A 12,009-nucleotide genomic window follows, 5' to 3' on the forward strand; every position below is an offset into this window, starting at 1 on the left:
TGCTTTTCAGTTCTTGGGCATCTCGCCTTCAGGCTTTGCTCTCTGATTCTGTGACACTGAGCAGAGTTAAAGTTTTGGATATTCAGCCTTAAAGATGTGCTGTTTGATTGCTGGATTTCACAGATAGATGGCAGCATGTAGACCAATGGCTTTAGAAACATTTGTTTACAGGTTTGCAAATGGAGACTCAGAGGTGTGATTGATTTCTGAAAATGAATGGATGAGGAAGAACAAGTGCTACTTAAACAGAAAAGTGATGTTGGTGCAAAACAGTTTGGTGTTAGCTGCTCATCAATTAAATCTAGACTTCAAGGCAGAAACAACTTTCTACTTATAAGAAAGAAGGAGTTGGCTTCAAGGAGGAGCTGTGGAGGCAGGAAACCTTACCAGTTTCAAGCTGGAACTTGAAGTGTTCCTGCCCAGGATTGTATGACACAGCTGCCTGCAATAGTATGGGAGTAGGCTTGATGACCCCACAGATCCTTCTTGGCAGTGTTTGAAAGTAGTGACCTTGAACTGAGTTAACTTGGGTTGCTGGTAAGCGTTGTTTACTCTGAAGTTGGTGACTGAAGGATAACTTCATTCTGAAGGCATCTCTGAGCTCTTAAAGTCACATCTCTGGGTTTACATTTCTTATTTGATGGACTGTACCCAGACTGGCAACTGGCATACATACCCCAGATATGCTCACTAGGAAGAAAGCAAACATGCACCATATTTAAAAAAATAAAAAAAGACTACAGTACTGTGTATGCAATGTGCTATGTTTGTTTGTTCCAACAGCTGTAAGCTCAATTATTTATAAGAACATGCTATTCCAGCTTGTGTGCAGTGCTGCCATTTGTTGGATTTAGCTGAGCCTTCACCACTCTGCGCTGTCTGAACCCTCACTAAAGCACATGGGAAAGTGGCTGCTTGGAGCTGGTGGGACTACAGGGTGGATGTGGCTCTGGGCAGCCTGGTCTAGTGGTTGGCAACCCTGCTCATGGCAGGGGGGCTGAAACAGGATGATCATTACTGTCCTTTTCAACCCAGGCCCTTCTGTGATTCTATAATTCTTCACAGTCCTTTCATAACATTTATTCTTAGGAGCATCTTCTGATGGAATAACAGGATGTTCTTTAACCCTTAAAATAAAACTGACAGGGAACATATTTCTGTCAGTATATCAGGGTAAGAGAGTAATGGTACTTGGAGGGAGAGCTGATAGACTGGGTTAACCCGCAGCTCTGCCTCTTATATTCCCAATTTACTTTCTTTTGCTCCCTTTTACGTGGTACAGCATGAGAAATGCAGCAAAGCTGTGCTCTCCAGTGGCTTGCTTTAAGCAGAGGAGCCTCGTAGTAGCGGATGCTGGCAGCAGTGCAGCCCTTTGCCCCCTGTCCAGCTCTGGGATCACGTGGTGCTGGCACTGCTGGCTGAGCAGAGCATCTGGGGCAGGAACACTAGTGGCACTGAGAAAGGGGCTGAGCCAGGGGCTAAGCAGGAGGGTGCCAGCAGTGATGTACAAGGGCTGATCAAGTGAAAAATAGAATTTGTGAGTGCTCATCATCTCTTAAATCTGAAAATCTTCAATTTTCTTCTAAAATCCTTAATAACTAGACTATAATTATATAAACAAGACATTGATTTTTCATTCATATGCTGCTACAAAACACTCAAAGCTCTTGTGTGAGAAGAAAAACTTTTGCAAACGTGAAAGCTCAAAACTGAAAAGCTAAAGCAGGAATCAGAGTAATGAATTTAAGGCCTGCCTGATGAGTTTTGAATGCTTATGGTTAGCAACAGCTCTTAAATTCTAGGCAAGTCATCGGGGCTATCAGTAACAGCAAGAGAAGAAACCAGAGGAAATGACTTTTCCCCACACGTACATTAGACCACCAAAAATAACCACCACCCACGACTCCCGGCAGAGATACTGGTGACTGCAGAGCGTGCGTCCTTACTCGGGACAATTAATGAGCTGTTTGTTACCCCGACTGTTGCAGGGGGAGCACTTGAATGTTTAGAGCATGTGAGATAATCCAGAGACATGCTGTGCAGCAGTAGTCACTACTTATCTGCATTCCTCCTAAATAGGGCTCTAAATCCACTGTGCTCCGTTTCCACACCAAGTAGGGAAGGAGCTGTGGCCCTGGGAGAGATGTGCTGGGGGTGAGAGGGAGGAAGGAGCGCTGTAAACCCATCTAGAGGTACGGAGCTGGCAAGGAGCTGCTGGACGTTACATACAGGCATTGGCATCTTCAGCGTTACAGCTGCTGGCTTACGCCCTTAGGAATTCATCACCTTTCATTGTGTTTTGAATGTCTGCAGCTTTGTTGCTATGTCTGTCACATTTCAGGAAAGGCATAAATTCAGTCCTGGCAAAGGGACAGTGGTCTGTTCCTTATAGCAGGGAGCTAGGAGACACTGTGGTGGTTTTGTGTGGGAGATCGGTTTTTGTTTGGCTGATGTGGTGGTACTAGTTTTCAGTTTCTAAGACTGGCACAAGGGATCTGACCTTTGATTTCCTTTGAAAGATTCAGACCTAAAGTGTGGCTTTGCATTCTGCACATGCCTGTGGGGTCTGTGTGACCACTTCTACAGGAAGCTGTCTGGAGGAACTGAGAGCAGCAGATGTTCCCAGATCCACCTGCCTCTGCAGCCCATGTGCAGGCTGCTCTGCCTCAGGATGCTCTGCCAAACACAGACAGGACACTAACTTTCAGAATGTATGTTTTCATATGTTACAGAGGGCAACACAAAGGACAGCTGGCTGTGGAACCAGATGTGCTGTTGGACTGAACCGAGTCTGACCCCGAGAGCAGCCTTAGAGTATTCCAGAAAATACAAGCACAGTAGGCTTCAGTGAACGGTTTGGGTTAAGCCTATGGGAAAAAACAGTGTGCAAAAGGCACTGAGGCACATTCTCAACTTCAAACATACTCTGTAATTTCCTCAAATCTAAGCAGCAGGTTTTTTTGTACTGGGGTGCAGTGAATCTGCTCACAGACCCTCAAATTACCTAAATCAACTTTAAAATAGAACCTCTGGAATTATAGGAGTTGAAGTGCTCTAGATTGCTTACACTAACCCTCAGCACTCCAAACCCATTCTTTTTATGGGAACCTACATTAAGTATATGTTCATGAGTGCTTCAATAATACTGGTTAGTTTCACGGTTAATGAACACTGAATGGTTGTTGTTTTAATTGGATTCTGTAATTGCTACTAAGTGTGGGTACATGGGTGAAGTCGTTTTTCTAAATCTAGTTCTAATGAGTTTGTACACCACCTTCATTTAATTTGGGAAACTTATTCCTGTAATTACTACTGAGTTTTTGATCTCAGATCGCTTCTTGTGAGAAAGTAATTTGTTCTTTTAAGGCCAAATAATTGAGCTTTTTTTGTGTGTGTGAGTTCTTTACTGAATTCCTTTCTCAGCACAGTGAAACAAGTGCTTTATACTGTAAGCAGTGTCAAGACTCCCAAATACAAAAGAAACCACTGAAATCAAGAGTTTCCTGGCAGTTGTGATGTCACTTATTGTAAGTGGAGAAGGGACGCTTCAAAATGAGTGAAGCATGGGGTCAGGGAGATACTTGCTTAGGTGCTGCTGCTGTGGAATGGGCTCTACCACCATACTGCTGAAGACTTGGTCTTTGTCTGCGTGTGTGAGCTTAGTGTATCCTGTCAGAAGGGTAGCATGCTGAAATTTGTTGGGTCTTTTTAAAATCTTGTATAGCAGAGAAAGACATGCAACCTTTTGGGGATACTCTATGTAGAGGAAACATCCCATTGACTTGTACAGATCCCAAGGAGAGAGACAATGCTGTGCTAGTACTAACAGCCTCTCAGTTTCACAATGTTTTTAGTCCTAAAGCTGTATTGAGATTTAACTGCAGTAGGTTTCTCCCTGCTTGTAGTTTTCCAGTAAGTTTAACTGATAATAGTTTTCTTTTGCCTTGATAATCTGTAATTTTAGCTCATCTATTTCTCCTTTATCTAAACTAATGTAATTACTTTCTGTTATTGAAGCTTACAGAGATCAGAAAGATTATTAATAAATACATTTGGCCAAATTCTCAGACTGTGTCAATCATTACTATTTCAGGGCAATTGCTTCTAATATGAAATGGTAGGTACAAAAAGTGGATGCTGTGTTGGCAGGCCTTTTGGTTGTGTTTACCTTTTGTTGAGTCACTTTAGTTTGCCCCCCTCTGCTTCTTTGCTGGGATCTGTTAGGCTGTGTCCTACTGAGCCTTCACTGGCCTACAATGTAATACCTTGTGTGGGTATTTTAATGAGCAAAGTAACTAAGTGTTGGCAGCTGTTGCTGGTGTGACATGCCCGAAAGCCCAGATATCAGCTAGTTTTATAGATGAATCTATTGCTTTATTTGCCCGCTTAATTTTCTTTACTTTCCTTTTGACTGTCTATCAAACGTACTCATTATATTCAGATTGGTATGGAATGAATACTGCTTGAGAATGGGGATGCTTCAGGCAAGGGAGCAAACTCAACTCCCTGAAGACAATTTCCATCTCTTAGGTTGTCCCACTACTACCTCTACTTCTTGTAACACGAAAACAGAAAATATCTTCTCTGCCACCTTGTTTCTCCAAGCAGCCTGAAAGGAAGGGAAGGTGTTGTTTTTCCTCAGACTAGGGTGTTTGTTTATGCACAATTGCACAAATTGTAATACCTATTTCTATTTGTGCCCTGAAAAGCATTTAATTAGCTGGAATCACTCTTGCTCTATTTAATACTAGTTTTTAGGGGGGAAGTGGGAGGGAGAATGAGACATTAAGTTAAAGAGTTTTTATCAGCCTAGATCTCAGGAGAGTTAAGAAGTTCTGGCAAACATAGACAGTTTTGTAGATATGCTGCTCTTTTCAGACCAACATCTGCAGTGACATTGAAAATGGTCGGTAGGTACCAAGTCCTGACCAGGAATAGGCTCTGCAGTTGTCCCTTGTAGTTTCTCATGACTGTGAAAATTGTCTTTTTTCATCTCTGTTCACAGTTGGAGAGCTTTTAATCTCAGATTGGTAACCTCATTGCTTTTGATCCCAGGAGCATTAAGGCTTCTAATTTTAACTTTCACCTATTGCAGCCTGTTCCTGAAGATACCAGGAACAGGACTGGAAGTGGTTGGTGCAGAAGTTAATACATGTTTTTACCAGAGAGGCTGATGTTGGTGGGAGCAAAAGATTACCTTGAAATATAGCAGTGATCTAAGCTTAAAAATTGATCTTCTCACTAAGACTTTTTCTTTTTTCTAATCAAAGATGATGCACTTTTCATATATTAGAAGCTATCCCGATTTGCAGTGTGCTTTATAGAAACTCCCATGCTTTCTTCAGTATGATCTTTAGGTTGGAAAGTTGTACCTATACTATGTGAAAATACTATTTAATTTCTGATAATTACTAACAAAAATGGTAACTGCTGACTGACATAAATACATCTTGATTTTGAAAGTCAATTTCTTGAGGAAATGCTTAGAGCTCTTACTTTGACCTTTGTGATGACTGTTCAGCATTAGATACACTTTTGACTGAGAAGATTTTAAACAAAATAACCACTCTACCTTTCTCTTTAAACAGAGATAAACAAAATCCAGAAGTGAAAAAGGCAATTCCTTCCACCACAATGAGCTCTGGTAAGTCTGTGTTATTTTCTGCTTACCCTCATTGCCCTACCTTTTTATTGCTAGACTTATTCCTATTAATTTTTGATCCAATTACTTTTTCTTTTTTTCTTTTTTTTTTTTTTTTTTTTCCTGAATCTTTTGCATCCTGGTTCTCAGGCAAAGACCTGGCATCACAGAATGGTTTGGGTTGGAAGGGACCTAAAAATCCCTCAAATACCCCTGCCATTGGCAGGGATACCTCCCACTACATTAGGCTGCTCAAAGTCCTATCCAGCCTGGCCTTGAACAATGTGACTGAGCAGCCTTGAACGGCTGTAACTGAACATCACACCTTTTCTGGGCAGCCTGGTCCAGCACCTCACCACCCTCAAAGGGAAGAATTTCTTTATAATACCTAGTCTAAATCTACCCTCTTCTAGTTTAAAATCATTACCCCTATTATTATCACAGCAATTCCTGATAAAGAGTCCTGTAGATTTCCTCTTGCCTCCCTTTAAGTGCTATAACATCTCCCTGGAGCCATCTTTTCTCTAGAATGAATGACCCCAGCTCCCTCAGCTCTTCTTCACAGGTGCTTCAGCCCTCTGAGGAAAGGCTCAGGGATTCTAACTTTTGGAGAGTGAAATGGCATTGTAGTAGTGTCCTGGCTATACTTCTGTTATTTCAAATTGGCCTGTTAAGCTCTGACTACCAGCTACATCTTGAGCCAAAGTTGGTCACTTTAGCTTGTTGTAAGTCTGGAATGAGATCTGAAAGACTTGGATATGTTTTAATGGAGGTGAGTGCAAAGTTTGACATCTGGACAGGAAAAATTAACTCTTCAAAGAAAAATGAGGATGAAGGAAATGGAGATAGTTGGGGAAAGGATGACTGTTGGGTTTCTCTGGGTAATAAGGTAAGACTGAAAAAATTTAAGTAGATGCCATGCTCAAGTACCATATGTAGGATCCATGGAATAACATTTCCACTTGATTTTAGCACTTTACTGTGTCTCAGATGGAGTACTGTGTACTGTACGGTTTTTAGCACTGCATTTTGAGAAAAAGCAGAACCATTTGAAGACTGAGGAATACTACAAGACTAACCAGAAGCATGAACTGAGAATTTGACTTAAAAGTTGCAGAAACTTCCACATTTTAAAGCACTGGAATAAACTGCTCTAAGGTGATGCTGTAAAAACTAGTTAGGCAAACATCTGTCAGTAATTATAAAGATAGATGCATGTGTTTCTGCTGTGACCATTGGAGATCCTTTCCAGTGCTGTCTTCTGTGTTTCCTTGAACTCACAACACCCAGTTTCATTCGTGCCAACACAGCACATACCTGGAAAATTAGGGAATGTGGGCCAGCTCTCCTATCTTTGAGTTTGTACTCATGTCTGGCTGATATGGTAGCAAAGAGCATTTACTTTTCCAAGACTGGAGTATTCATATCCCACCAAAAATAAAAACAGCATTGAGCTGGATGCCATCTGTACATATAGAGACAGTCCCTGCTTTTAAAAGAGGCTGCAATCTGCAAAAGGCAAAGAGAGACTTAGGTGTCATTCAAGGGAGATTTATGTCTCCAGGCAACACCTCCTGAGATGACAGGAATACTTCCTATCTCCAGAATCAAGTGGTGCTGACCCATGGCACCTCCTCACATTCAGATGTGAAGTTCAGTTGCAAATGCTTTAACCTGGAGGTAATACGCTTCTTGGTTTTCTTGCAGAACGTGAAGAAGTTGATGTTACAAAAACTGTTGTCAATGGGCTGAGCAGCAATGGACAAGAAAAAGGTGGGTTGAGAGCTTCAGAGTCACCTCTGCAGCTCCCCCTGCATGTTAGCTGAGTAATGTGGTTGGTTTCCCTGGGCACTACAGCAGCATTTCCAACTTTAGTTTGCCTGGCTACTGATACAACAAAGGCCTTGTGCTGCAGCATGCCAGTAGCAGCATTTTTTAGCTGAACAAGTGTTCTTTGTCTCTTAAGCAACAAAGGTTGGCAGGCTGGATTTGCATTTTTGCCTATTTTCTGTGCTGTTTTGAAGAAAGCTGTGCACTACTTCTAGTACTTGTGGGCACCTGTGAATCAGCACCTTGATGTGTTTGAGCAGCATGGACTTTTGGGTGCCTGTGTGCAAACCCTGTTAACCTCAGTGGGAGGTAAAGGTTTGAGCCAGAATTAAAGAGCTGAAACTGTTTATGTAATAAAGAAATGTGTCATTAGCAACAAGGGTTTTAAGCCCCAGTTTATCTGGACTAACGAGCCTTCAAGTTAATATCAACAGATTTGAAGCATAAAATAGCATTTGGTATTATATAGTGATGGTGTGTATTTTGGCAGGGTGAAAGTATGTGCTTGTATGGGTTACTTGTCTGCAGGGTTCATTTCCTTTCTTTGATTTTGATGTCTTTTTATAGTGGTTAGTATTTTGACTGCGTTGTGGGTGGCTGAATTCAGTCAATTGCAGAGCAGAACAGCATTAAAGTTGTTTCTTAAACCACAGACTCTTTGGAGTTGGGATCTGTTGTATTCACAGGATGCTCAGGGAGACGCACAGAGGACAGTTTGATTTGGGTTGCTCTAAGGCAAATGGCTTTCAATCCATGCAGTCAAATGTAAAAAATCAGCAATTTTATCTGTGGTTTGAAAAAAATTTGTTGAGCTCTTCCCCTATCATCTTGCTTGAGAGTCCTCTGCCAGATGGAAGTCTTTGCTTCCCAGTCCTGCCTGGGGCCAGAAGGGTCTGCCATCAGGTGATGTGCATGGCACCTTGAGATAAGTATCTCCCTCACTCTTACCCAGTGGTCAGAGTGGTGTGAGAAGTGTTAGAAATGTGGTTCCTCTTGCCCCTGATTTTTCAGGCCTGAAGGAGGTGGAGAGAAGAGGATACTTGCCACTTTCCAGCTAATATATGCAGAAATCTAATAGATTCTAACAGAGGAAATCTTGGCTCTTCAGAAATCAACAGCCCAACTCTCATTACTCTAGTGGAGCTGTGACTGCGAGGTGTTAATCTTGGCAAATCCTGTGGAGTATCACCTATATGTAGTTTCACCTTTTTTTTTTTTTTTTTTTTTTTCATCATCTGTAGTAGAGTTTTCCCCATTAGCAGCAATAAAAAAATGGAAAGGAAGTAACAACAGCTTTAGAGAATTTTGTAACCACTGCTAGAATTTGACACTGTGCTATCTATGAGTTTCCCTTGTATTATTTTAACTATATGTATACTGTAACTGCTGTGCTAGGTGATGGAGTGCAGAAGAAATATTTCATCTACTGCTTTGATAGATGTCTTCTGTGCCAGACATTTGATGCTACACATCAGCGTGGAACTGCTTTTCAGGATTGTTTCGTATTTATGTACTGTTCTGTTGTTGAACTTGTAAAATGTGCCCTAAAATCCAGAATTTCTGTAATATTGGTAGTTTTTGGTGTTTCTTTCTGAATCTCTGTCTCCTTTTATCACTTTAATTGAGCTGCTGTAACACTGACTTAACATTTTTGTTTTTGCATGTCGTGTTTCTCAGCTGAATGATCACACTAAAACATTTTTGATGGCTTCTATAAACTAATGCTTCCAGGTTTGTTGCCCCTGTAGCACAGTGGTGGTCAGCAGTTAGTTGACTCTGTAAGCAGTTCTGTGCACAGCATAAAGCAGACATATCCTGGATTAGGATGAGCGCAGGGATATTTTTAGTGGTTGCATCACTGTTCTCTGGACTGCTTTTGTATTTGAAATTTCCTGCTATTGTGTCTCTGAGTACATTAGAAAATTTAGTGGCATGATTCCAAACTCTGTTCTTCCTTTTTGGATGTGCCATTTACACTTTTGTGTTTGCAGCTGTTGACGTCCCTTTATACACACGCTCTATTTCTGCCGTTACAATAATCCCTGTGAAGAAAGTGAAAAGTTCTCCTCACCTAGTGCTGCCTACAGGTATCTTTTTCTTACTCCTCCACGCTGTGCATTAGTTGCCATCATTCTCTCTCTTTCTCTGTTATTTTTCTCTCTGCTTTACCCACGTGCTTTGGCTAGCTTTCAGCTTCATCCTTCTCACTGTTTCCAGAGCTGTAGATTTCATCAGTAAGTAATAAAGTTAGCTCCTGATGGCACAGTGCACTGTTCTCAATTATGCTGCTTCTCTGCAGACATAATTGTGTCTGCTTGAATCTGGGATCATTGTAAGCTCTTCTTCTAGTGCTTGGTTATGAATGATGCTGTTATTACAGCCTCATTTTGAACCAAACTCCTGATGAACCAGAGATGTTTCCTGCGTATCTTTAGTCTTTATGAAAGCAAATAGACATCAGAGGTGGTATTTCACAGGTTCAAGCATAGTTCAGCATCTGTGGGATGGTTTTGTTATTCAGTGCATATGCTGATATTCACTGACATTAGAGAAACTTTACGTGGATAAATAAGGATGTCAGGCTCTCTGTTAGCCCCTCCCCTAACACATTTTCCTGCTAGAAGTACAAGATTATTTTTATACTTTGCTGGACTTGGACAGGCTACCTGATACTGCTCGTCTCTTCTGATCTGTCACACATGAGCACTAAGTAAGGAGCTTATGTCATTGTGTTTGGTACCATCTGCTGGATCCCTCTATTGAGAAATTTGTATCTTTGTTTTCTTTCTTTTGACTTAAATTGTGAGGGCATTTGTCATTGTCAATTTTATTCTCAACTCTTTTCTAAGTGTTCTGATTTTACCGAGTTCAAAGCATTTTTTCAGTGATTCCTACTGTTTTGATTTGACTTACATTTGGAATAAGTTGTAGGAAAACAAATTGCTTTGATAGAGAAAGTTCTCTGTGTCTTGGCATACATCTCTCCTCAGTCACTGCAGAGATGTCAGTCCCAAAACTTTTCTGTATCACTGAGGATTCTGCCACCCAACCCTTTGCATCTGAATGGAGCACATAAGAGCAGTCAGGCACAGAGCACTTAGAGGTTTTTTCCCTCTTATGATTTCATATATCCCTAATTCAGAAGTGAGGTACGTCAGTGTGCAGTGTAAGCTGTGTTTTCTGCTGTACTGAAACATTTAGAGCCATCTCAATTAATTCTGGGCCTTATGATCCCAGGCTGCATGTTCTCACTCTGCTCCAGGTGTGCTGTTTATTTTTGCCAAGGAAAAGGATAAAGGAAAAGGAAAGACATTTTCACTTGCTCCTCTGGTTAATGACCAAGAATCAAAATGTTGATGAGAAAGGAGAGGAGGGAAAAGAATGAACTAGAGTATTTAGTAAAGAGTGCTTTAGCAGAAGGTGCTGAAGGGGTTTTATCCTCTTGCACACTTTGCTATAACCTTGGAGAAAGAGTCTGTGAAGCAAAGAAGAACCAGACACGTCGCAATCTCTTAATTCGCCTTAATTCATGAAGATGCTGATGTGTTCTTCCTAAGTTCCAAAATGTTGTTAAGATCTGGCCTCTATGAAGAGCTTTAACATCTCTTGAACCTCAGCCTAAGTCTTAGTGTAAGATTTGTCCCAAAAAAATACTTCTAATCTGGATGTTGGTCTCCAACAGTACATGGAGAGCAATGAACAATTCCAGCACCTTTCTCCTCCTCTATAGTACAGGCATTTCTGCTGTGAGCTCTAGGTGTTTTTGTGAGTATAGAAGAATGGCAGCCCTTCTCTCTCTGTCCTGATAACTCCCAACAATGTATCTATGCTTCATAGTTACAGTACTCTTGAAACCGGAGTCCCAAAACATAAACATTGTTGCTCTGGTTTGAACATGGATCCGTAGAGTCCTGAGACTGTGTGTTGTGTTGTGTGGATGTGTCAGCCAGTAATAGCCCTGGGCCAAGATAGTCTCCTAACCCTACTCTGCATAAAGTGCTTTAGGGCTTTCTCACAAAGAGTAGCTTCAGGTAGCAGATCCACCCTTAGTACTGGAGAAGAGGTGGAATACGCAGGGAGTAAGATGTTTTTTTCCATCAATTATGTCTTTACTTAATTTGCAGCACTGAAGCAACCTCTAGGGGGGGAAGGACTATCCACACCAGCATACCAAATGCTTCTCAGTCAGAGAAATATGCTTCTATTTCAGCAGCTGCAAGGGTGACCCTAAAGCATGATCTGTTGTGTGATGATCTGTGAAGTTAGTATGTTTAAGGATTAAGAAGCATTTGATATGTGTGGATCTGCTACCTGAAAATATCCTTTTTGGGAAAGCCTTAAAGCTTTGTAAGCTCAAGCCTGAACCATGGAGATTCAGCATTGTGGGTTTCCAGTATGAACCAGGTGCTTGACATGCAGTAGGTCTTCCCACTTACTGCTCTTATCCATCTGCCACTCCTGATGTTTCATTTTGTTGTGGCAGTGTTTTGCAACTGTGGCTGAAGAACTGTTGTGGTCTGTAGGCACTGTCTGGTTGT

The 12,009-nt window shown here is 41.4% G+C and overlaps 1 protein-coding gene across 50 annotated transcripts in view; it reads left to right on the top strand.

Moving 5' to 3' along the window:
• The window catches only part of SORBS1 (sorbin and SH3 domain containing 1), a 160,770-nt gene that overhangs the window by 88,619 nt on the left and 60,142 nt on the right, over positions 1 to 12,009 (top strand). For 38 of the 50 annotated variants that reach the window (XM_072339618.1, XM_072339650.1, XM_072339652.1 and 35 more), the window contains 3 exons: positions 5,589 to 5,644; positions 7,349 to 7,414; positions 9,463 to 9,558. In XM_072339618.1, the coding sequence (XP_072195719.1) occupies positions 5,635 to 5,644; positions 7,349 to 7,414; positions 9,463 to 9,558 (172 nt within the window). In that variant the 5' untranslated portion in view covers positions 5,589 to 5,634. The remainder of the gene's footprint in view (positions 1 to 5,588; positions 5,645 to 7,348; positions 7,415 to 9,462; positions 9,559 to 12,009) is intronic. The other 12 variants (XM_072339631.1, XM_072339654.1, XM_072339640.1 and 9 more) reach the window with 1 other exon arrangement.

The sequence above is a fragment of the Excalfactoria chinensis genome, chromosome 6, assembly GCF_039878825.1.
Source record: "Excalfactoria chinensis isolate bCotChi1 chromosome 6, bCotChi1.hap2, whole genome shotgun sequence".
NCBI classification, from domain to species: domain Eukaryota; kingdom Metazoa; phylum Chordata; class Aves; order Galliformes; family Phasianidae; genus Excalfactoria; species Excalfactoria chinensis.